This window comes from Alosa sapidissima, chromosome 7 (genome assembly GCF_018492685.1).
Source record: "Alosa sapidissima isolate fAloSap1 chromosome 7, fAloSap1.pri, whole genome shotgun sequence".
Classification (NCBI taxonomy): Eukaryota; Metazoa; Chordata; class Actinopteri; order Clupeiformes; family Clupeidae; genus Alosa; species Alosa sapidissima.
In genome coordinates this window covers 28505877-28530445 of record NC_055963.1, presented here as the reverse complement: position 1 = coordinate 28530445, position 24569 = coordinate 28505877, and the positions used below count along the sequence as shown (strand labels likewise).

At 41.4% G+C, this 24569-nt stretch overlaps 1 protein-coding gene across 1 annotated transcript; it reads right to left on the bottom strand.

The window, feature by feature from the left end:
* Window positions 1-13031: 13031 nt before the first annotated feature.
* Window positions 13032-14761, bottom strand: parapinopsina (parapinopsin a). Its single transcript, XM_042099349.1, has 4 exons — window positions 14416-14761; window positions 13784-14112; window positions 13401-13643; window positions 13032-13204 (listed from the first exon to the last, which is right to left on the bottom strand). Exons 1-4 carry the CDS (start codon window positions 14759-14761, stop codon window positions 13079-13081), a joined length of 1044 nt encoding a protein of 347 aa, XP_041955283.1. The 3' UTR covers window positions 13032-13078.
* Between the last annotated feature and the right edge of the window lie 9808 nt (window positions 14762-24569).

Here is a 24569-nt window from a genome sequence, read left to right as displayed (position 1 = left end):
TAAAAAAACATTAGTGTAAACATGCCGGACAGAATATGTAGACTTGCCCTGAGATATACTATTTCATGTTCTGTGTTCCAGTTTTTCAACAGTCATGTTTCTCCATGTGTGTAGTCTGATGTTTGTATTAAAAGATGTGTATGAATGTTTTGGGAGTTATTGCGTATTTCATACCAATGCATTATTCCTCTGTAGGTGTGGTAGCATGTATGAATTTTGTGGAGAGTTTTGCACATTGGTGAATGCGTGTCATATATTTGTGTTATAGTATCCCAAAAATTCTGAACCCAAATTTGAGCCTTGACATTTGGAGTCTATTCATTTAGCTTTGGGACACATACACATGAACACACACTTTGAAGCTGTTTATTTAGCATAGGCATTCTTTTCCCAGCCAACAGCCAGACATAATATTGACATCTGACCTGATGAACATGGCCAAGGAGAGAAGGGGCCCTAATTTCAGTGCTGTGCAACGTCAGTCTAGGAGCAAAGTTCTTGTAAATGAACCAACGGTATTACATTTGCAAATAGATTTGGCTTAGTTATTAAGCAGGCCTCAGTTAGACTGGCCAGCATTTAAAGTAGTGCCCATAGTATCACTCACAGCAATCTGGATTGTACTCCATGGCTTTGGATGGTACCTTTGAATTTCTTTGGTGTTATCTATCTGGCCCTACCCCAGCAACATTGTGGCCTTGGCCAGAGAGAGTCTACCATGGCGGAACAACATGTGCACTGGGCATGTCATGTCTATGTACTGTAGTACAGTTGCCATACAATAAATGCTTTTTTTTCTCCCTATTTCTGTTTGTATATGTATATTTCTGTACAACAAGGTGTTTCTGTACAACATTGGGAGTCACTGGGTATTTCACTGTTCAGGGTTATACAGTGGTATATTCTGATGGGGTGTGTTTGTGTGATATGGGTTTTTTGGTACTCACTTTTTATTGTATTTGGTGAGTAACAACATATATGAAAGGCGTTGTTACAATACAGATACACAAACCCAAACATACCCCCCACCACATGGGATACAACACAACTATCAGTGTAGCACAGTCAGTATAGAACAGTCCACTTAGTTTCTCTCCAGTAAAATGTCTTGTACTCTGGCAATTCCATTTCTCAAAGTTTGTATTGTCCGAGGAGTAGCGCCATTAATCTTGGCAGAAGAAAGTTCAAGAAAAAGAATCTCTAAGAATGTATTCAGCCAATGCTTATGGGCTAAGTTGTGGGGTGGAACCCAAACTTGAATAATGATCTTTGTAGACCTTTTATTCATGCATTCAAGTTTGAGTCATCATTTGGAAGGTGAGGAAGTTGAATATCAATTCACTATTCACTATCAAATCTAACCTATTAGGCCTTTTCACACAGAGATCCCGCTAAATTTGCGGGAAGAGGAGACGTCTTTTTGCCGTCGTTTTGTGTCTGAAAGCGAGGTGAAAATTCGCCGGCCTGCTGATCTGTTCACATGATGCGGCATTTTGGGGAGCCAGAAGGCAGGATCAGCTATAGTAAATTAAATTGTGACGTGCAACAGGGGGCGTGTAGAGTGATAGTCGTAGGCCTTATGCGTGCGTGGGGCTTCAGATACAGCAGGTGTGTGATTTCAAAAAACCATGGCGGGAGAACCGACTGCACTTTGGTTAGCTTGCATTTGCTTTGCTGTTGCTGTTAGAATGTTAGAGTCTTGCGATAGATGTCTTCAGACAATAAAAAGTAATTTGGAAGGGAAATTGAAGAGAAGAGTTGCCCTTGCGTTCGCTGTGATTTCCCTTTGAAAATCAGAGGTTCACAGGCTACTGTGGCCTTGGTCAGTGGCGCCGCCAGCCGTAATCCTGTACGCACTGTGCGTACAATTTATTCAAGAAATCATTCAATATTACAACAATAAAAAAATAGCTTGTGTATTGTCTTAATTGAAACATGCTTCGCGCACAAATGATAGCCTAGGGCAAAGAGAATGGACATCTCAACGTAAGGATACATTAGAAGATGATGATTGGTGTAAACTTTGTCACACGACGTGATAAGCAGTTCTGGCGTTTAAAAACGCAACGTTCCATTCAGTCATAAATCATTTAAGCGTAGGCCTAGTGCTCATTATGAAGAGAAAACAGCAGCTTAATATTTTTTCAGGTGTTTAACAGTAGGCCTAGGCGCACTGTTACAAGGATACAAGGAAGTTTATTGTCACATGCATATAGTTACTGGAAGTAAGAAATGCAGTGAAATTATGTCTGGTGTCAGCCTATTTGTGCAAAGTGGGGGGGTAAAAAGTGCAGTAGAAGAGGGGTTTAGTAGATTAAGTGGCAAGGGCTGCATAAGAAAGGTGGGGGAGGATTGGAATGGGGGGGGGCACCAACAAGGAGCACCCAAGAGCAACAGGGGCAAGGAAAAACTCCCTTACCAAGGAAGAAACCTTGGGCAGATCCACGGCTCAAGGGGCTAACCCAACTGCCAGAGGTCTTGGTGTGTGTGTTGGGGGGATGACAGGGGAGATGGGATAGTGTGCTGTGTATGTGGGGAGAGGGCAGTGTGCAATATGTGTGTTGGAGAAGCTTCCTCATGAGACAATGTGCTGTGTATTGGGGGGGGCAGTGTACTGCAAGTATGGTGAAGGGACTTACTATTGCAAGCAGAGTACTGTATGTATGATGTATGTGAGTGATGAAGATGTGTGTGTGGGCGGGAGGGGAGTGTAGCAGTGACTGTGTGTGTGTAGTGTGTGGGTAGGTGGGGGCAGTGTGCTGTAAGTATGTAGAGGATGTGTGTTGAAGAAGATCCTGAAGACAATCTGCTGTGTATGTAGGGAGGGGGGGGCAGTGTGCAGCAAGTAGAGGAGGCTTACTGTAGCAAGCAGTGTGCTGTATGTATGTGTGGTGGTGACAGTGATGATGTAAGTGCGTGTGTTTTTTGTGTGTGTGTTGGGGGTGGGGGGCAGAAAGGCTAGGCAATCAAGGACCTGGGTAGATGGAGGAGAAATCAAAAATAATAAATAAAAAGTTCTATGGAGATGTGCAAAAGTTGGAGAAAGTCAGATATGTGTGCGTGTGTGTGTGTGTGTTTTGACGTGTGATGAAATAAGAAAATAAATAAAAGGTCTGTAGCATAGGGTGAGGGATGTGAAAGTGCTAAAAGTCTAGTAGGTGTGTGTGTGTGGGGGGGGGGGGGGGTCATGAGTGCTGAGGAGTGAATGTGTGCAAAGTCAGTATAGTGTGAGTTCAGAGTTCGGATGGCCTGGGGATAAAAACTTCTCCTGAGTCTCAGTTCTGGCTTTGTGACTACATAGGCGTCTTCTTGATTTCAGCGGTAGGAATAATCCATTGTTAGGATGAGAAGAGTCCTTCAGAATCTTTTGGGCTCTTAGGAGTACTCTTCTGGAATAGATATCTTGTAGAGCAGGGAGTTGAGTTCTTATAGTACGTTCAGCTGAGCGCACTACTCTCTGCAGAGTACTACAATCTCTAACTGTGGAGTTCCCATACAAGGTGATGATGCTACCAGTTAGAACACTCTCAACCGCTGAAGTGTAGAAGGCCTTCATGATGGATGTAAAAACTTTGAATTTCCTTAGCTGACGAAGGAAGTAGAGTCGTTGTCTGGACTTCTTCAGAACATATTGAGTGTTAACAGTCCATGTTAAGTCTTCAGTAATGTGGAGACCAAGGTATTTAAAACTTGTGACTCTCTCTACAGGTTGCCCGCTGATCATTAGTGGGGTGTAACTGTAGTTCTGCTGCTGCCTTCTGTAATCCACTACCATTTCCTTGGTTTTATTGACATTTAGTGTCAAGCTGTTAGATTGACACCACTGTGCCACCTCATCAACCTGATCCAAGTAGAGCTGTTCATTGTTGTTACTAATCAGGCCCAAGATCACTGTGTCATCTGCAAACTTGATGATGGAGGTATGACTACTGTTGGCTTTGCAGTCATGTGTGTAGATGTTGTACAGCAGTGGACTCAAAACACAGCCTTGGGGAGCACCAGTGCTGATGGTTAATGTGTCAGATGTCAGACCCCCCACTCTAACCACTTGTGAACGGTTGGTGAGAAAGTCAAATATCCAGTGAGACAGGGTGGTGTTCAGTCCTAAGGCCTTCATCTTTGTGACCAAGGTGAGAGGTACTATCGTGTTGAATGCTGAACTAAAGTCAATGAACAGCATCCTCACATAATTCCCATTCCCCTCCTCCAGGTGAGTTAAGGTGGTGTGCATGAGGTTTGAGATGGCATCCTCTGTAGACCTGTTGGCTCTGTAAGCAAATTGGAGGGGGTCGAAGGAGGCAGGGAGGGATGAGCAGATAATGTTTTTCACAAGCTTCTCAAAACACTTCATCACTGTAGACGTCAGAGCTACTGGGCGGTAGTCATTCAGACATGATGGACTTTTGTTTTTCGGTACTGGAACAATAACAGACTGCTTGAGGCAAGTAGGAACTGTCTCTTGAGCCAATGATGTGTTAAAGATATAAGTGAACACAGGAACTAACTGAGCAGCGCAGGATTTCAAAACCCTGTTAGAAATTCCATCCGGTCCAGCAGCTTTTCTACAATTAACCCTCCTAAAGGCATTGCTCACATTGACCTCAGAGACACAGAAAGGTGCATCCTCATTTGCTTCACATACTGCAGCTAGTGCAAGATAGTCTGTGTCTTTCATGTCAAAGCGAGCATAAAAAGCATTAAGTTCATCAGGGAGGGCTTTACTCACATTCATCATAGGAGGGGACTTTCTTTCAAAGCCAGTGATGGTTCGGAGTCCTTTCCACACTCGTGCTGGATCACCCTCCAAGAAATCAGCTTCAACTTTGTCTCTATAGCGCCGCTTAGCATCTTTAATAGCTCTACGTAAACTATAAGATGCTGCTTTGTAATCTGTCATATCCTCTGAAATAAGCCCAGCATTATAAGTGATGGTGCGTGTCTTTAATGACACACACATTGTAGATTCATCAAAACTATTAATGAACACATGTGGAATTATGTACTTAACAAAAAAGTGTGAAATAACTGAAAACATGTCTTATATTCTAGTTTCTTCAAAGTTGCTATTTCTTTAAAATTTAATACCATATTTAGCAAGCCATAACTTGACAAATATTAATCTGTGGGCCAAATAACTTTGCATTCATTCACAGAACACTCTCAACCGCTGAAGTGTAGAAGGCCTTCATGATGGATGTAGAAACTTTGAATTTCCTTAGCTGACGAATGTCATCTGATGATGGTTTAACTATTTTATTATCTTGACATGTCTGACCTTAATTGTCCTCAATAGTAGTTTGCAGTTAGCATGTCTGATGATATGGGCTGAGTTTAAAAAAGCCAAGTGGAATTCTGTAGGATTCTAGTTGTCTTGAATGTGTCGTGTCAAATTCCAACCCACTGATTAAAGCAACACCAAAGAACTTTCCGTCTGTCGCACGCACGCTATTTGTTTATCCAGCACCGGCTTTGCAAATAACGATGTCCACAGACAAGGTAGAATATTTTGCATGAAAAGTACGATGTATTGCAACATCAGATGCAAGTCAAATTTGTAGTTTCTTATGTCTCATTCCATCGAACTACAGATCCGCTACCCGATCTGGCAAACTTACATAGTGCGGTTATAGCCGATAGAGGGCTGCGAAGCGAATGCAGAAGTGCCGTTCACCCTGTTACGAGTTGATGAACCACTGAAACGATTTTGGAAACATTATTTTAAGGTATAAAAAACTCTTTGGTGTTGCTTTAAAACTCAGAATAATTTAGACAAAGTGAAAGAATACTTTAAGATGTGTAGCTTTAGTGCAATCCAGACTGTGTTGTGAGCATTAGTTCATGAAGTAAGCTGATTCTGACATTTTGTACATGGCTTTTATACCCCTGCCAAGTAATCGTCACTTGTATGTGTGAACTCAGAATAAATAGTACAGTGGCTAAGGCCAGATTTTTACCTGAATCGTTCAGTTTTTGCAGAAAGCATGAAACTTGGTACAGTTATAGTACTACCCCTAGTGATCAAAAATTGAAATGGACCCCAATACATAGCGTTGATAGGGGCCCCTAGTGGCCCCTATCTTGACTTCAAATATGGCCACCAAAATATGCCCTTTTTTCTACATTTATAATGCTATGCTGCTTTTAACACAGAATATGACGTGTCTATAGCCATCTTTCAGCATTATGAAATACATAAAGTGACAATCATGCATAATTAAAATGGCAGACATGTTGGATTTTAAGGAAGTAGCCATAAATTCTGACACTGAGTCAAAAAACTGTGGTGCATTTAGGCTATGTCTGATGTTTTGACTGTGTGACTAAACCCTGCACTTGCCTAGGCTCAATCCTTCTCATTTGCCCCCTAGAGGCTGGCATGCTAGCAAGGAGGCTAAAACCCATGGATGCTAGCGTCTGTCAAGTCTCTTAAAGAAACATATGCTGCCTTTTGGGAAATTAGCTATTTTGTCTTCTATCCTAGACTTAGATAAATTAGTACATACACCCAGGCAGAGTTAGATAAATTAGTGCATAACCCAGTCCAACACATCCCACTGTTAGCTCCCTCCTGACACATTAGGACACATGCATGCTAGTCAGTGAACCAGCACTCTGGGGTTTTAGGACACTGGCTAGTGCATTCAGTGCCCAGTCCTTGGGTGCTTCGTGGTGGAAACATCAAAAGCTCAAGACAGGTAAAGTTGAGTATCGTCCGCATAGCAGTGATAATCAAATTCATGGGAGTGAATGGTCTCACCCAAGGAAGTGGTGTAAATAGAGAAAAGTAGGGGCCCGCAGTCATGTGACTGTGATACCTGTCCCTGCCAAGACATGCTGAAAGAATGCCCTTTAAGGTAGGATTTAAACCAGTCAAGGGCTTTCCTAGAAATCCCAGTTCAGATAGTGTAGAAAGGAGAATGTCATTGTTAACAGTATTGAAGGCTGCAGATAAGTCTAGTAGAATGAATACTAATGACTTAGCAACTTAGATGAGGACTTAGCTACTCTCAATGCTTCGGTCACAGACAGAAAAGCAGTTTCAGTAGAATGACTCTTGAAAACAGACTGCATAGGGTCTAGCAGGTTGTTCTGATATAGTAAGTCCAAGACTTGCTTGAAGACCACTTTCTCCAAAAACAAGAAAGGAAGAAGAGAGATAGGTCTGTAAAAACAGGAAATGGTTTTAGAGGTGGTGGCAAATGATACATTTTCCATCTTTATCCTTCTTGACTGATTTTTCACTAGTTTCACATTTGGCTAGGGTCAGTGTCACTACTGGTAGCATAAGCCAGTACCTGGAGCCTACAAAAGGTTGCACAGGTAGTCCAACTCCTCCAGAATGGCACTCCAACACGTTCCATTGCCAGAAGGATTGCTGTGTCTCCCAGCGCAGTCTCAAGATTCTAGGAGACAGTTGCTCTAGGAGAGCTTGGCAGGGTCTTTAACCCAGCAGCAGGACCAGTATCTGCTCCTTTGTGAAACAACAAACAGTAGGAGCCCTACAAAATGACCTCTCCACGCCGCTGGTGTGAATGTCTCTGACCACACTGTCAGAAACAGAGTTCATGAAGGTGGCCTGAGGGCCCGATGGCCTCTGGAAGGACCTATGCTCACACACAAAATTGGCAGGTTCGCCACTGATGCCCTGTGCTTTTTACAAATGAGACCAGGTTCACCCTGAGCACATCTGACGTCTGAAGATGTCTTGGAGAATGTAATCCCAGGTAAAAAAAAAAAGTATACTTTTTGAAAGTGTACTAAGTACAGTTTGTACTTTTTTCGTCAAATCCAAGTGTAATTAAGTGTATTGAATTATGTATTAAGTTCAACTTAATACCAACTTGACTATACTTTGAGTGTAATTAGTGTGCTAAAATGGAACAACTTTTTTCAAACTTTAAGTGTTCTTAAGTACATTATACAAAGAGATTTTATGAGCATTCGAAACACAGTCACAGTACAATTTTGGAACATCCCAAGTGTATTGGAAATGTACTTAAAAGGCATTACAGTATAACTAATAATAGTGTAGTAGTGTATTTTGAATACACTCTTATCATCCTCATTTCTATTCATTTGACATGCTTCTGTAATATTTTAAATTAACTTCAAATGTACTTCCTGACTACAATAAGTGCCTTGAAAGTTTGCAGTTATGTTAATAAAAGTATAGTCTTAAGATACTTATATTAAGCATTATAAAGGCATGCAATTTAAGTATAATATTAGTGTGATTTAAAATTGTACTATTAGTACTCTCCTACCTATTCTGTTACATGACAAATTACACTTTGATTATGAGAAAATGAGAAATGAGAAATGAATGAAAACAAAACATAATATTCATCCATGACAAAAGTAAAACATTTTTCTGAAAGTTATGGATCTCTTGAGCATATCTTTTCAAGTTGGATGTGGTAACGCGATAAAACATGCATTTGGGCATATTATATTATTTCACATGCATAGATTTTTCGAGTGGCTGTTTGGAGCGCTGGTCAGATTCCTCCTCGCTCGCAGCATTTTCTTCCATGCATGGGGAGCAGTTTCCTCTGAGTGCGCACGCGCAGAGAGACTTTGCGCGCAAACATTTAATATCTACGTGTGTGAAATAATATATAATATAATACACCCGAATGCATGTTTCATCGCGCAAGTGCTTTTTGCCACTATTGTGTCGCGATACTCTACAGCCTCATTGGTAGACCATCAATTCAAAATGCAGATTTCATGAAAAACAAAAGTTGTTTACCCTCCTAGGTGAGAGAAAGCAAGGTTAGAGTAGCCTGGGTGCCAGCTGAACTTAGTCCCGCCCACAACAGATGATAAAACCTCATTGAAATAATATGCATTTTCCATATGGGGTCTTAGAAGCCATCTGTCTCCTTCTAGCCACAGCGTTGTTGTTGCAAACATAATCAACCTAAGCATGCCCAGATGACGTGATGGCGCTGTTGCTCACCTGTCCATCATCGTAAAGCCCGATTTGATTGGTCCGCCAGATTTGGGGCGAGCATATTTGCTCCACAACGGAGCAATGCCAGACCGAACTTCCCGACCTCAAATGTTGTGGGCGGGACTAAGTTCAGCTGGCACCCAGGCTACTCTAACCTTGCTGACCAGTCACTGCAGGCTTCAAGTCCTTATCGGTCATTCTTGGCACCAAGCCTATTTGTTTAGCTTACATTAACCCTGCCATTTCACCACACCAGAATTTAAATTCATAAAAACACTACATAATACTATTTTTCATAAAGACACTACAAACGTAGCCACACCTCCACTGACTTGCATTGTATATAATACAGCGGCCACATGGTACAATGTGGTATTACAAGTGGTAAACTGTTGCTAAGTGGTTTAACATGCTAGCTTCTTCTTTTTTGGCTTCAGATAGGATAGTGAAGAAACTGACAGGAAGCAAGTGGGAGAGAGATGGGTTGAGATCCGTTTTTGTGGAAGTTGCAAGAATCAAGTTTGTACGTTTAAATATCGTTACCTCGTAGCTGCCCAGCGGGTTGAAGCGGAGCTTTGCTTTACCAATGTTATCGATTGGTTTCAGTTTGTCTCGCAGACGTGCACACGTATGCATTACAGACATCCCAACTTGCAAAAAGTAATTTCAGGAAGGCATCACGAAGCCCCCCCCCCCAAAAAAAACAACTTTAGCCTATACAATAATGTCAGTACAACAAATAAGGAAGGCCTAAATTGTGAAAATAAAATATGTAGATTTTGGTAGTTTGGTCTTTTTATGTAGCCTTGGCAACTAGCCATCTAGTAGGCTATAGGCCTGAATAATATGCACATGAATTGACACTTGTTAAACTCACCTCAACATGTCTTTTGCAATCATTTAACCCGCTGTGGGCAATGCTAAAGGCACTGTTTACAAACAGTGCAGAGTGCAAGACTAGGTCCATCATTATGTTTTACTTTTATGAGACAAGGGTAGCCTACACTTTGAAATGGGTCTTACATTTTCCTTTTTTTGAGGCACTGACTCTACCATGACGCTCCTGTTTCTACTGAACTGATTAATTAAGTTCGGGAGAAAAGACATAAAAGCCCGCCTACACTGAAAACTGATTGGTTGATTTAGCGAAACAGGCCAATCAGGATGCTCTCTGTCTTTGATGCGCTCAGACACACACGCACCACCTCTCTCTCTCTCTCTCTCCCCTCGTGTGCGCGCTACACTCAGATGCACACGCGGTCTCGCATGCACGCTCTTGATGCTCACTCTAGATTCCGGGAGATTTTATCTAATTTGCGGGCGTCAGGGAGCCGCTATCAATATGCGGGAGACTTCCGGAACTTCCGGGAGACTTGGGATGTCTGGCATTAGATGAAGGCTCATACCACACGCACGTATGACTCTATGTTTGATTTGATGACACCAAATTAGCAAGTATTTCTTCCTGATTGCCGAAACGTTTGTTTTCTTTTTTTGTTGGTCTGCGGTTCCTTGGTCAATTGCTTAGCAAATTAGCAGAGGAGTGACAGAAGGACTGGGCATTAGACTCCGCAGCTCCGCGGACCTAGCCTGACGAGCCAGACCCACATTAAAATGTAGGGTCTGGGCACTCACCTTTCGCAGTGCTCAGTCCGAGGGGCGGGATAATCGGTTGTCTTTCAAATTCCCTCTGCACGCAATAGGACAGCGCTGAGTCCCATGCGTTTTCCCACCAGCGGAGCTAGTTGGCTAGTTAAAATTTTTGCCAACTTAAAACAAGCTTAACTCGTGTCACACTGTTGGCCAACAGCAACATCCATCTTCTTTGTTTTCAAGTAGCAGGGAATTCAAGCCAAACCGTTGCAACTCTGCCATCAATCATTATGTTAAGCCCGCCTTACGACTCTATACACGATTTGATTGGCCTGATAGAAGTTTAATTTTTCGAGCTCACAAGCCAACGGAGAGTTGCTAGACTAGCCCTGGAAGCAAATGTAATTTGCTGCCGCTAGGGTGCGTCTAGATTTCTAGGCTACCGCGGACCAGCAGCCCTTGTAGTTTGAGAAACGCTGATGTAAGTGGCTAACAACCATTGGAGGTAGGCCTATATTGCCGTTAGCCCTACTTCACGTCATTAAAAACTGTAGACAAACGGCCTCTGACCTAACCATAGACAACGCATGTCTGGACCATAGACTGTATATATAGAACTGAACAGTGTGGCTGCATTCTGCAGTGTTCTATGGAACATCTATAGTTGTAAAAATCAATATACGAGTTACAAATATGATTTTTTTATTTGTAGGTATCAAAACATACACGCAAATCAATAAATATTTGTGGATCCCCCTCAGTGCATATACAAATATTATTGAGACAAATTTAGCTCTATATCAGTCTAGCAACAAGACAATCTGGCAACAGTATTGGACTACAATGCACTTTAACTCGGGGTAATTCGAATTTTGTCTGACTGTCAGAAAATAAACAATTTTAGAGTGTTGTTCCCATGTGCACCAGCCTCAGTGTGAAATAGCCCTGTGTTCTACTCACACTGAATACCACAGGTACCTTTATCTGATTGTGAGGTTGGTGGTGTTTGCTGTCTAGGGCAGGCAGGCTACATGTGGAAGAACCTGAAGGCTATGGAGGGTTAAGCACTACTGTTGAGCTAGCCTACTAAAGAGGTGAGCCTTGTACTAAGAAGGTGCTAAGACATTCAAGCCTGCATTATTATTTATTCATTTAGTGACGTGTTTATCCAAAAGCAACACACAGATGTCAATTATTATGGGGTCAGTTCCCTTGGAACAACTGAGGACTCAAGGGCACAACTGATGATAGATTTGAATCCACAACTTTTCTGGCTATGTTAGTCAGGCTCTCCACCAGTTGAAAATGTTTTATAATCTCTGAGCTTGGAATTATTTTGTTCTTTCTTTTTTTTCATACACAGAAAATGTAGCCTACAGAAGACATGTACGTACACAAATTATGCATATTTATTTAAATACATATAGATAGATAGTTAGATACTTATTATATATCTTTTATGATGTATAATTTTATGGAAATTGTGCCCTATTTTAGGGCTTACGCGCTTGGACTGTGTGTTTGCAAAAACGTAAACAAATGGGTGGTTGATCTCTGTGGATCATATCCTAATTTTAAAAGCATACAAAATTACTCAGAAAAAATGAAACTACATTCTAAGCTTTTAGTGACGAAGTCAGTAAGCAAACAGTTCAGCTTGACTAAAGCTTTGGAGTTGCTCACAAGCCTCTGCAAGCTTCTGAGGAAGAAAAAAAAGCCATCACTTTCATGAGTTTGGATAGAGGATGAGAGGTGGGAAGTGGGGAGGAGTGGTGGGGTATATCCAGAGATTCCCTCTTCCTTTCATCTGTACTTTGCATATAATTTAATTGGCTGTGAGCGCAGCCCAGTCCGATCGGCTCTCCGCTAAGCTGCTGAAACCCCTGGGTCGGCTCTGTGACAGAGAGATTTTATTCCTCTATTGTTCCCATGCCTCGAGGAGGGGTTTCTCTGGGTGGATTGGGCTCAAAGGCCTTGTACACCCTCACATTTAAACAGTTCTCTTCCCGACTCTTTTTTCAACTTTTGCCCCCTTTTTTGTCTCGAGTCACTCCATATTAGGCGTGTGGCAATTTTTTAATTGCATCTGCCCAGATACTGTTTACGCAATCTGTTCTTCTGTGGTATAAGCTGATTTGCACACAGGGAAGTTTCTGGGAGGGGCTGTATATCTGACATTTGAAATTACGCGTTATTGTGGCTCATGAATTGTTCCAACATTTTTTAGATATACACAATCAATAGAAATGATTAGTTTATTCTTCATACCAGCACTACAAAGGAAGTAACATTTGGGGAAAAAAATTCAATGCAATTGTAGTATCTATTTAATTATATCCTTGGTGAAAATCTTAGGTCAGTAGCCTTTATACTTTCAGATAATCAAAGTGAGTTAAAAATGGCATTAATCACAGCCTGTCCTTTGTAAAAACATGTATAGTATCAAGTCTTGTTTTAAACACCCTTGTTCTCCATCCAAATGTCCTAATGCAAATGCATGCTATCTGTACATTCAGGTTCCAACGGTTTTCATGAGGGCAAAACCCTGTTGCTCTTGCTCACTGAAGACACTGTAGTCTCTGCCTCTGATGCCTCTGCCTCTGATGCCCATGGGTTTCTTCCACAGAGCAAGAAAGGGACAGCACAGTCTCTGAACTGCAACAAAAATGGAAGAGGACAGACGATGGTAAATAAAATCTTGTTACAGAGCAGGATTATTGAAGTGCAGACAGTACACTTTAATGCTGAAAACAAACCCAAACATCAGTTTGTTGATTGATTAAATAACATTAAAGAAAGTCTCTGAGCAATGCATTTGATTCTATACTCTATTTCCCTTGGTCCATCTTACCTGTCTGTTCATAAAGATGTATATGATGGGGTTAAATGCAGTACTGCTCTTGGCCAGGTACATGGGCACACTGGCAATCACTGGGTCAATGTACAAGTTGGGGGAAAAGATAACAGAAAGGGCAAAGGATGCATAGGGTAGCCAGGTGACCAGGAAAGCCAGCACCATGACAACCACCATACGAGCAACTTGCATCTCTGCCCTTGCAGTGCTTCCCCCCTCTGACATCTGGAGTTTAGCTACCTGTTTGAGGAAAGAACATTCTTTACGGTTTCACAACAGGTCCCATACATGTCCATGGAAAGCTATTTGATAAGTTCACTTAGGTGAATGATTTATTTAAACCAATCTAATTGTTAATACATTTCTGTCTGGAAATCTACCTGTCGGAGTGTCCGCAGAAGCCGCGTGTAAGACACCACAATGACGGAGAAAGGTACAGCGAAACAAAGAAGGAAGTAGCACACTATGTAAGACATGTTTCCCGCGTCTCTGCTATACCAGTTTGGGGCACAGGATGTCAGAACCCCTTCAAGCTCGTAGCTGCCCCACCCAAAGAGTGGCGGGGTGTTCCAAACAAACGACCACACCCAGGAGAAGACCACACCGGCCACTGCATGTCTGGTCTGGAACATGACTGTCCCCACTGTTCGACACACCACCATGTAGCGGTCTACAGCTATTACTGCGACTGAACATAGGCCAGCAATACCTGTGAGGGAATAACACACGTGTTTAGGGTGGCTTTTTCTTGTTGTTGGTAATTATAACATTGATTATTTTTTTTACTGTGGTGGCTGATGATTAGGAGAGGAGACAAAAACATGTCACTGAACACTTGTGTACCCTTAAGATATAGTTACATATCTAATAATTGTATGCTACAACTCAAATGGAGGGCACTTATTTGGATACATTGGTAGCTCATGAAAAATAATCAACATTTCCATCCTATACAATACAGAGAGGTATAGTAAAGCAAAAGAAAGGTAAAGTCAACACTCAAGTGACTCACCAAAAAAAGACACTGCAAATCCCTCCAGCACACATCCAACTCTACCCAAGCTGAAGTAGCCCATGGCATTGGTGACCATCGTTGGCAGTCCACCAAAGAGGGCGCAACCCAGGTCTGCCACTGCCAGGTTCACCAGGGCGTAGTTCAGAGGCTGACGCAGCTGCCTGTGGCGAAGTGTCACCACAATCACGGTGACATTCAAGATGATGCCTGTGACGGAGAAGACGCCGATGATGGCAGCCAAAGCGGTGTAGCCTGACCGTGACAGAATGTGGTCATTCACATTCACTGACCCCTGAGGCGTTATTTCCGGCTGGACGCTGACAGTGAGGTTTACCTGTTCCATGTTTGCCAACAGGAGCTCATAAAGACACAGGCACTGCTGCCACAGTCTCTCACCAGGAAAAGGTGCAATCTCAGTACCCAGGAGTACCCAGTCCCCTTGCAGTGGTCCTCCTTATGTGGAAGAGTGTGTGCTTTTACCTCTTTTTCTATGACGGCTCAGCTGAGTGTGGCCCAATTGATTATGGGACATAAGTCTTTGGCGAAAATCCCTAGATCCGGATTATACTGAAAATAATTCTTCCAGCTAATTTTCTCTGATGGCACTCTTCTTGATTACCAAATCAGGGTCTTCTAGTTGACAGAGGGCCTTTGCTGAAGTGCTATCATGACCTAAAGTAGCCTAAATTGCACTACACTGTGTTTTCCTGATTTTTACTCAGCAAACCTTTGTCCTGTCACAAATTGAGTTGTCAGAAGCATTTCCAGACTACAATAACTCTTTTCCAATCAATCTAGTATACATTTTCACTCACAAGGCAGAATTACATTATCTAAAATCTTCAACCTTTCTTTAAAAGTCTCCACTGCATCCTTGACCTTGGAGAGTAAGGATATTGTTGGATCAATGGCTTAATCAAAGAGCAAAACCTCAGAGGTGATTAAAGCAGCAGAGCATTGGCAGATCAGGCTTTCATCTCCAGGGATAAAATGTTGCCAAATTGTTTCCCTACCAATCACATCACCATATGCTATGTTGCATCTTTTCTGCAGCGTATAAATTCATTTAGGTTTTTTTAGGAACCATCAACAGTTTGCAAATGGAGGTTCTACAATCATGGGATGAGATCGGGGCGTTATATGTGGGTCAGATTTCACGCTGACAGCGACATATTTTAAGGCACTGAAAAACCAACTGATAAGCAGACTATATAAATCCCAATGTCTAATGCATTGCTTCATAATAGGGATTACAGGACCAGCTCAATATTAATCACAAATAGCATGATCCTGGGCAGAAGCCAAAAGTTATTTCAGAAAGTGTGTGTGTGTGTGTGTGTGTGTGTTTGTCTGGGTCTGTTTTTGTGAAAACCAATGCCACATATCGGAGGAAGCTAAAACAGATAGTGGAATAAAGGTCAGATGTATGTATTTTATTCTAAAGGTCATGTATTAATTTAGCATCGTAATAATTGAAAAAAAAAAACATACTTTTTCCCGATTGCATGTTATTTAGAACAGATGTAAATGTGTCTGTTGTAAATGTGTACAGACACAGTCCATGAGCCTGAGATAGAGAACAAGCTCTGTAAAATATAAATCATGTACAGGAAGACACACACACACACACATAATTATTCTACCAAACTGCATAAATTATTTAATGGGTTACAGAGTCTATATTTGGGTCTGGGTCTGCATTTACAATCCACCAGCCTGTTCAAGTATCAAAACTGACAAAATCGGTGAGTTTAAAAAACAAAAGTCTGACCACATAAGTAGGCCAAATGGATTTGTAAGTTGTAAAATCTGAGGGGTAATTTTTATATCAAAAGAAGGAAGAAGTTTAACAGAGGTAAAGAAATAACCCATTTTGGCTGGTGCTGGGAAATGAGTGTAACATGTTCTCACACTAAATGTTAATGTTGTGAGATATGTGCAGACTAATCACATGAATCACACTGAAATGGTCACCTAGATAATATATTTAAGGCCTCCTCTTCTCTTCCTCTTGCAGACTCTCCCACTCCCACTTTGAATCCTTTACTTAGATTAGCACATAATAAAATTATAACAGAATGGATGGAGCGAGTAGGAGGGAGAGGGAAAATAGCATTTAGCCACTTAGTCATTGATGTCTGAAAATTGAATAATCTTGGTCAACATCTTGAGAGCACAAAGAAATTTACTGACATATGAGGCTTAAGAACAGTGACTGTCCACTAGATGACAGTAGTTGGTCATAGTTGTGACTATTTCAAGAGCCGGCACACCATCAAGTTATTATGACCGCCGCACAGTGAAGCGACGGTCATATAGATTTAGTCAGTTTTTTTCCCTTTTTTTTCCTTCAGTAATTTTGTGTCAACGATTCTCGGGACACTGAAAGACCAGGGTGCACTAAACTTGGTGGGCATGTAGCCCCCCGAAAAGAGGGTAGAATATCTCGACAACATTAGGGCCTAGGATGACCAAATTATTTTTGTATGTTGGTCTCCAGGGACCATGTCAACACATCCCATATCCACTCATGAATGAAAAGGCAATAATGAGGCGTTGTAATCGCACACATACACACACACCATTACCCCCCCCCCCCCCCCCCCCCCCACACACACACAGAAGCACACATTTACACAAAAACAAACACACACCATACATACACAAAAGTAGGGGATGGAGTAGGAGATGGAGACAAATTGACAAGCGTGATTTTTGCAGAGAGAATGTGCAGGACTGGGCAGCGGTCATATTTTGTACCGCTCTGCGGTATATCTAGTTTTCCTGTTCTTTCACATTTTACCAGTGCAGGATTGACAAACCTGGCATGACCAAACAGGTAAGCATATGGTATTTTATACTTTATACATATTTCTGTTATGCAGTCTTTACATTTCATCACATAGAAAGTTAACTGAAGTATTCAGTATTTTCCTCCATTCAGCCAGCCAGACTGACCAGATTTGGTTGTGTTCAGCATGTTAATGGATCCATGTTCGACACACACACACACACACCCACCCACCCACACACACACACACACACACACACACAAACACACACACACACACACACACACACACACACACACACACACACACACACGGCCCGCTGGCTTTGCCCTTTCCCCCAGGCCGTGGTTTCTCCATACAGGCGTCATTGGTGGCAATCAACCCAATTAGGTGCACCGGTGCACAGGTCTAAGGTCAGGTTTAAATCTGCTGGAGCTCCTCCCTGCAGGTAAAGAACAGCAGAGCAGCAGACGCTTGTCACTGCTTGCCGATTCGGTCGCATCGTGTGCCTTTGTTTGAAGGCCGTTCGGCCGACGCTGCTTGTTTTGAGACCTTTGACTATATTTTGACTTAATAAATTGTAAACCCTTTAGAACTTGTGTCTCCCCCGTCATTGTGTTGAGCTCACAACGTGCACATAACATCACAAATGCACACACACACACATGTACACGCACGGACACACACAAACAAAAAATATGTAGCATCAATGACTGCCACTGCCTGGGATACGTTTCAGGACCCATCGCCAACACTCGACCAGAAGACCTCTGTGGTAGTCGGGGGCCATGAGTCAGATACATTGATTGTGATCCTATAATGCCTCCTCACTGAAGTGCTTAGTCAAGTCAACACAAGCAAACTTTGAAAACAGTAACTCCACACTTTTCCATACTTTAAATACTTACAGCAAACTGCACTCTTCTTCCAGAAATGTATTTCAAGTTCACTGGGAGTTGCATACATACTTGATTTAGTGCTAAAATCAGTGCTTGAGTGTGTGAGAGGCAGACAGAGGAGAGAGAGAGACGAAGAGAGACAGAGTGAGAGGGAGACAGAGAGAGAGCGAAATGGAAGGACATGCTTGTGTTTTTGACAGATAGGAGTTGTTGTTCTTTGCTTACAGCTTGCAGGCAGTGGAGAGAGGCCTGGGGGGTTAGCACTGGGAGGGGATTCTTTTGTCTGGGCCAGATTGCACTTGCCTCTGCGTTTAAGCAGCTTTGCCTCCGCTGGTGCAGAGGGACGGGACACAGCGCTGCTGACAGGGTCTCCTCAAACCTGGACGCCGTTCAGCCAGCCACCGTTCACAAGTCCTGACACAGCTGGCTCGAGCTCTCTGCTCCATCCTGGGTCTTAATGATAGAGGGATCTGGCTGGAGGATAAAAGTTCTTTTTTCACATCATCTCCTCTCTTCCTTCTTTCTTACTGTCATTCTGTTTATCTACATCACTCTTTCTCTCTCTTTTTTCTCTTTCTCCCTCTCTCTCTCTCTCTCATCAACATGGGTGGAGGTTTGGTACGGGTGTTGTGGTAGAACTCTTCTGAATATTTCACTTTTCAGTGAACATGTGAGCCAAAGTCACCATAATAGAGTCTGTGATCTGGGAAATTAGTGTTCAGACATCTTTAATTTTCAGACACATAATATAACTAATACATAATGATTATCCATTTACAACTATAAATGAGGATCAGCATTAAAGGAAAATTCTGGTATTTAGCAATTTGAGTCCCTTTTCTGGTTTGTTTTGGATGAACTAGAGTGGTGGACACCGTAATTTTGACGATTGGTCTAGACTTTTCTGACAGATTTTGAAACGCCTTTGACTACTCAGAGTGGCTGCCAACAGGCATGCTCAAACATGTCCTAAAACAACCCTTAACGTTCGTTTTCAAAACTGTGCAACTCACCGAGTGGTTAGTGGTGTTCATTGATGTTCCAAAACAAGTAGCGTAGCGAAATACAGTTTCTGTCGTGTTTTATTTGCCATTTTGTAAAATCCCATTAATTTCTGTTGGAAGACTCATTGCACGTTGATATTACTGCGCCACTGTCTATGCTTCAGGTTCAAATATTGAGCGGAAGTTTATACGCGGTTGTGAGGTGTCTGAAAAAATAGTTCCACAATAGCAAATAAGACGGCTGGAAATCATACATTGCGCCGATATATTTGATTTCAATAATCAACAAACACCACTAACCACTCGGTGAGTTGCAGTTTTGAAAACGAACGTTAAGGGTTGTTTTAGGACATGTTTACAGCGTAGTCAAAGGCGATTCAAAACGAGTCAGAAAAGTCGAGACAGGGCGAATCGTCAAAATTTCGGTGTCCACCACTCTAGTTAATCCAAAACAAACCAGAAAAGGGACTCAAAGTGCTAAATAAGCTCCTTTAAGCTCTGCATCGTGCTATACTATTGTGATATTGAATTGGGTTCATACATCTCAACACATCTCATTGTCAGACAATAAAGTCTGACCGTGATTTAATATACTACCTATGACCTACTGTGTCTTCACATGATAACAGCAGTACAGTGCACCCTTCATCATGCATTTGTAGCAAAATGTCAAATCTTTTTTTCCCAGACCATACTGGGTAGAAAAAAAAACGTTCCTCTACTTCACAGCTTGTGTCAACATGAAAACTGCCAGAGCCCCCGACATCATAGGCAGGTTGTTATTGCAATTCTTTCATGGCCCTGGGCACTCTCAGATAACTCCAGATATCAAACCTTTCTGCGTGCTGCTTGGTGTCACATGCTGAATGCTGGCGACTCACAAGCAGAATGACTGCTGTCTAATAAGGACTTAGCACATCTCCTCTCTGCCCTCTCCCTTTTAATATCCTGTTACATGGAGCATTCATTGGGCTCTCCAGGCAAACAGAATGCCTTTGAAGAGCAGGTTTTCAAAATTTTTAATAAGGTGTCCCAAACCGCAGCAAATGAAAGCAAACTGGCAGAAAAAAGCAGATCACATATCTGAAAATGAGCTGATAAGTTATGAAAGGGAGAGGGGAAGAGCTCGGAACACCTTCTATGAATGTGGCGGAGCCTCACCTTTTCTATTAAATCAGAGAGGCAGGAAAACATGAAGTTAGCAGAACAAGATGCTTTGGGCAGAACGAATCAATACTTGCATGTAAAACAAGTTAGACTGCTGTAACAACAGTTTCCACATAATGCTTTTTTCTTTCTTTTTTTGCCTCGTTTGTCTTTGTGTCTCTTCAAATTCCTTTGTGTCTTTTAATTCAATTTCAGAACCTAATTCACCTCAATTTTAAATACAGTGTCTTTGTCCTCAGTGTGTTTTTTGTTCCAAAACTCAATAGCATGAATATTCTTTTGAAAAATCAATAGACATATAAGCATTATGAAAATAACAACAGACATTTTGGGGGGAAAAAGGTTTTCTCTTTTGCTCAGCAAGGAACCAAGTGATTGCAAGTGAACATTAATAATTAAATAAATCAGTATGTCCAAGGACAACCGCAAAGTCAGTGAGCCCAAGCTGTGGGCCATTCCCTGCACTTTTATTCCTCTCCCAGCTGATAACTCCCCTGAGAATCATGGGTCTTCAGGCTGGAGAGAATTCCTGGGAAATGGATTACGAGATGTGATGTTTTTGATTGATAAAAGGGGTAGATTAGGATTACAATCCCATCTCCCAAGGGTGTTTGGGTTTGGAGAAATATAGAGTGGAGTCTCTACTTTCCACATTCATCACAGGTAAACAGGGTGATGACTGTGATCCCTGTCTGTCTGTACATTAACGGCCAAAATCACTGTTAGTTACATTTTGTGCATACATATGCACATTTTTTAGGGTTTTAGATTGCCTCATCAACAGCATAAAGAATGCTAAAACAGAACAAAAAAAAAAAACAATGTGTATGTGCAGCTTTGTCTCTTGCACACTCAAGTCAATGCCTGTAGACCTTGGATCTAAAGAGAAAAGACTGTTGAGTCCCTGACACTTGGAGTATACTGTATCACACTCAGTTGAGAAAGCGATACAGCCAATAGAGTGTCCCAGTGACTTCCGTTTTACTTCCGCTACAAGGGACCTATCTTTCAAAAAAATATGAATGCCACGAATTTCACATATGATGTGTGTGAATTTAAAAGATAATTTTTCACGTCAAGAAAGTACTGTTGTTCGATAGACTTCAAAAGTTATGTTAGTTTTGTGTGAATCCGCTCAGTGGATTACATCTCTAGTCTCGAACGATGTACGTCACCAACGTAATTCAACGATAAGATTAGCTGTTATGCTAGTTAACGGTTGCATCTTGCTGCCTGCTATGTCACTTAACAGTATCTAATGTACAGTCTATGGACGAATACAACTTACCTGATGTGTTTAATCCTCTGACTCCTGGTATTTTCATCGGCAAGGAAAGCCCAATTAAGACCTGTTGCTGGTATGCTTGTACAATCTAGTGTGGCTGTGAATGAGCTAACGTCACTAGCACGACTGATGGGTTTGTAGTCGTTGGAATTACGATCTTTCACAATGTTGTAATTCAATAGTTACGAAACAAACTGTCTTTACATGAAAAATTGTCTTTAAAATTGACAAACATCATATGGGTAATTCAAAGCACAAGTCAACCGGGACCAGAAAATTATTTCTTTTTCGCCATAGACTGGCGTTCAAAATATTTTGAAAGATAGGTCCCATTGAGCCAAACGGAAGTGGCGTAACTCAATGCTCTGTGACTTCAAGGGCAGCAGAGGTCCACTAAGTGTCTGCTGAGTATTAAAGGCTAATCTTAAAATTGTAAACAACAATAAAAAGCTATTACCACATAACATTATGGTTATGGTTATGGATTTGGCAGACGCCTTTGTCCAAGGCGACACACAAATACAAAACAACATAATATTGAAAATTGAACAGGGAACAGATTAGAATGTTGGTCAAATATAATAAGGAGAATAGTAATAATAAACAACAATATCAATTCAATCAATAGCCTAATAAAATAAGCAATGAAAATGAGGGGAAAAGCAATAATAAAACAATAATGTCCATTCAATCAATAATATAAAAACAATGATCAATAATAAACAATAATGTCAAATTAATCAATAGGCCTAGCCTAATGAAAAAAAAACTATATTATACAAACCATAACACATAAGCGCTTAAACAACTAAGTACATGTTGAACAGGAATGTCTTTAGACCCCTCTTAAACGACCCAAAACTACCACAGGAACGGAGAGCACTGGGCAACTCATTCCACCAACATGGAACCACTGAGGAATAGAGTCTTGAATTAGACCTAGTTTTTATGACTGGTCGACATAACAGACGCTCATCAGAAGACCGCAGTGGGCGGTTGGGGATGTAAGGCTTGATTATTGAATTAAAATAACTAGGAGCAGATCCAGTCAGTGTCCTATCGTCCAAAGTGAGAGATTTAAATTTAATTCTGGCTACTATAGGGAGCCAATGGAGAGTAACTAGGAGAGGAGTTACATGTGTCCTCTTTGGCTGATTGAAGACCAGGCGTGCTCCAGCATTCTGAATCAGCTGTAATGATCTTATTACACAAGCTGGTAAGCCAGCTAATAGTGAATTACAATAGTCCAGTTTAGAGATGACCATGGTCTGAACAAGAAGTTGTGGAATCTTGTGTCAGATAAGGTTAGTGAAGTTAAGTCCAGCTGGATGTTAATCTGTTGGGGAATAGATAACATTAAAATAGGCTTTATTCAGAGAGAAATGTTGAAGTGTTTCAAAGTCTGAAAACACAAAGTTTTGTTTTCAACTTTTGATTTGTTTTCAACTTAAAAAAAAGAAAAAATAGAATTGTGAACCACTACCAATAAATAACAGCTGTGGCAGAGTTTGGCCTAGCTGGATAGCTGAAATGTTAGAAGAGAAATATTCAAATGAAACAACTGGGCTTGTTTCGTTTTAGCTCTTGCGTAACAAATTAAGGCCCACCTTGCTGGAATGATGATTAATTCGAGGGATGTAATGAAATGTCAGTAATGCATTGTGGGTGATTAATGCCGTCTTAAGTATCTGGAGAAGTGGTTTGGGCTCCTCCCTCATGGGCAAACAGGAAATACACACACAGACACATAATGTTTCCCAAAAAATGTACATCTCCTCACTGTGTTCATCTTAGCATGCCTGATGTACTAAAGTCTTGTTTGCAATCTCTTTCTGTCTCTGTCTGATGCCCCTTTCATTTCAACACTGTCAGGAATTCATTCACTTACTTTGCATACACATTATTGTTCTATTCTTCATTGTTTCTGTATATCTGAGACATGTGTGCAGGAAACAATATTAGCTAGCTAAGACAACAACATATCTCCTTTGTCTATGATGGTCTTTAGTGGTCTTCCTCTTCCCAAAAACTCTCTTTCAGGCCTGCTCTTTGGCTCCTCCTCCCATTGCTGGTGCCGCTATTTTTGGATAGGACAGTGTTAATTATGCATGTTGTCATAGTGCTTTTAGTATGGCTGCCAGTCTTTTTGGAGGAATGAAGAGGAGATTGTCAAGACTAGATCTGTGTGTGTGTGTGTGTGTGTGTGTGTGTGTGTGTGTGTGAGAGTGATGTTTGGGTTGTGACTGGGATCTGTTTCAGTCAGTTGCTTCAGCTGTGTCACAATAGCTCAACAACTGAGCTTCAGTAGTCTGGTGAAGTAAGGGATGGGAGATCTGGGGCCAAAAAAGGACTGGAACCCAAAGCCAAAAAAACAGCAAAGGTGCAAGACCTCCAAATGCAGGACTAATCAGTGTAATGTAGATAGTATGTCGCACCATCTTGAAGAAGAAATTCAAAATCCAAAAAAGCACACAACATAACCATTCCCATTAATATGTTTTTTTTTATTATTTATTTTTAAAGCTGAAAATATGGACATTGAGAATTAGGTAAAACATCTCAGGAGAGTCAGAGCACTACTCAGTGAAGTTAGCTCAGTAAGTGTGCACTGCAGTCTGTCCCATTTAATCATTTACTGTCCACTCCCAAGCCACACTAGATCCTGAATAATACAGATATGCTCTCTCTGAAGAAACTCTATCAGTGATGCGTTTGAGGACTTCAAACCTCAAAGTCAACATGCCCTGAGTATTTCCATATCAGTAATCACATCTTTTTAAAATAACGTTTATCACTATATCTCTGACTATATTTCAGTACAGTACAAACTGATAGGACAATATACTCAGAGGGAATTCAACTGATGTTTAATTTCTTGAATTATTAAATTGAAATTACTCATTCAAGAGATCATTCTGATTTTGTGCATGCATTCTGCACTGGTTGGGTTCTCCTCACCTCACATCACTGTGCCAAGCTGGTAGGTCCACAGACATCTATAGTG

Bases quoted from the DNA above. Each gene is read 5' to 3' on its own strand.
- parapinopsina (XM_042099349.1), bottom strand. From the start codon at position 14,761: ATGGAACAGGTAAACCTCACTGTCAGCGTCCAGCCGGAAATAACGCCT. The intron at 13,644-13,783 runs GTAGATTTCCAG...TTCCTCAAACAG, and splicing joins TTCTGCGGACACTCCGACAG to GTAGCTAAACTCCAGATGTC. The intron at 13,205-13,400 runs GTAAGATGGACC...TTTTTGTTGCAG, and splicing joins ACATCTTTATGAACAGACAG to TTCAGAGACTGTGCTGTCCC.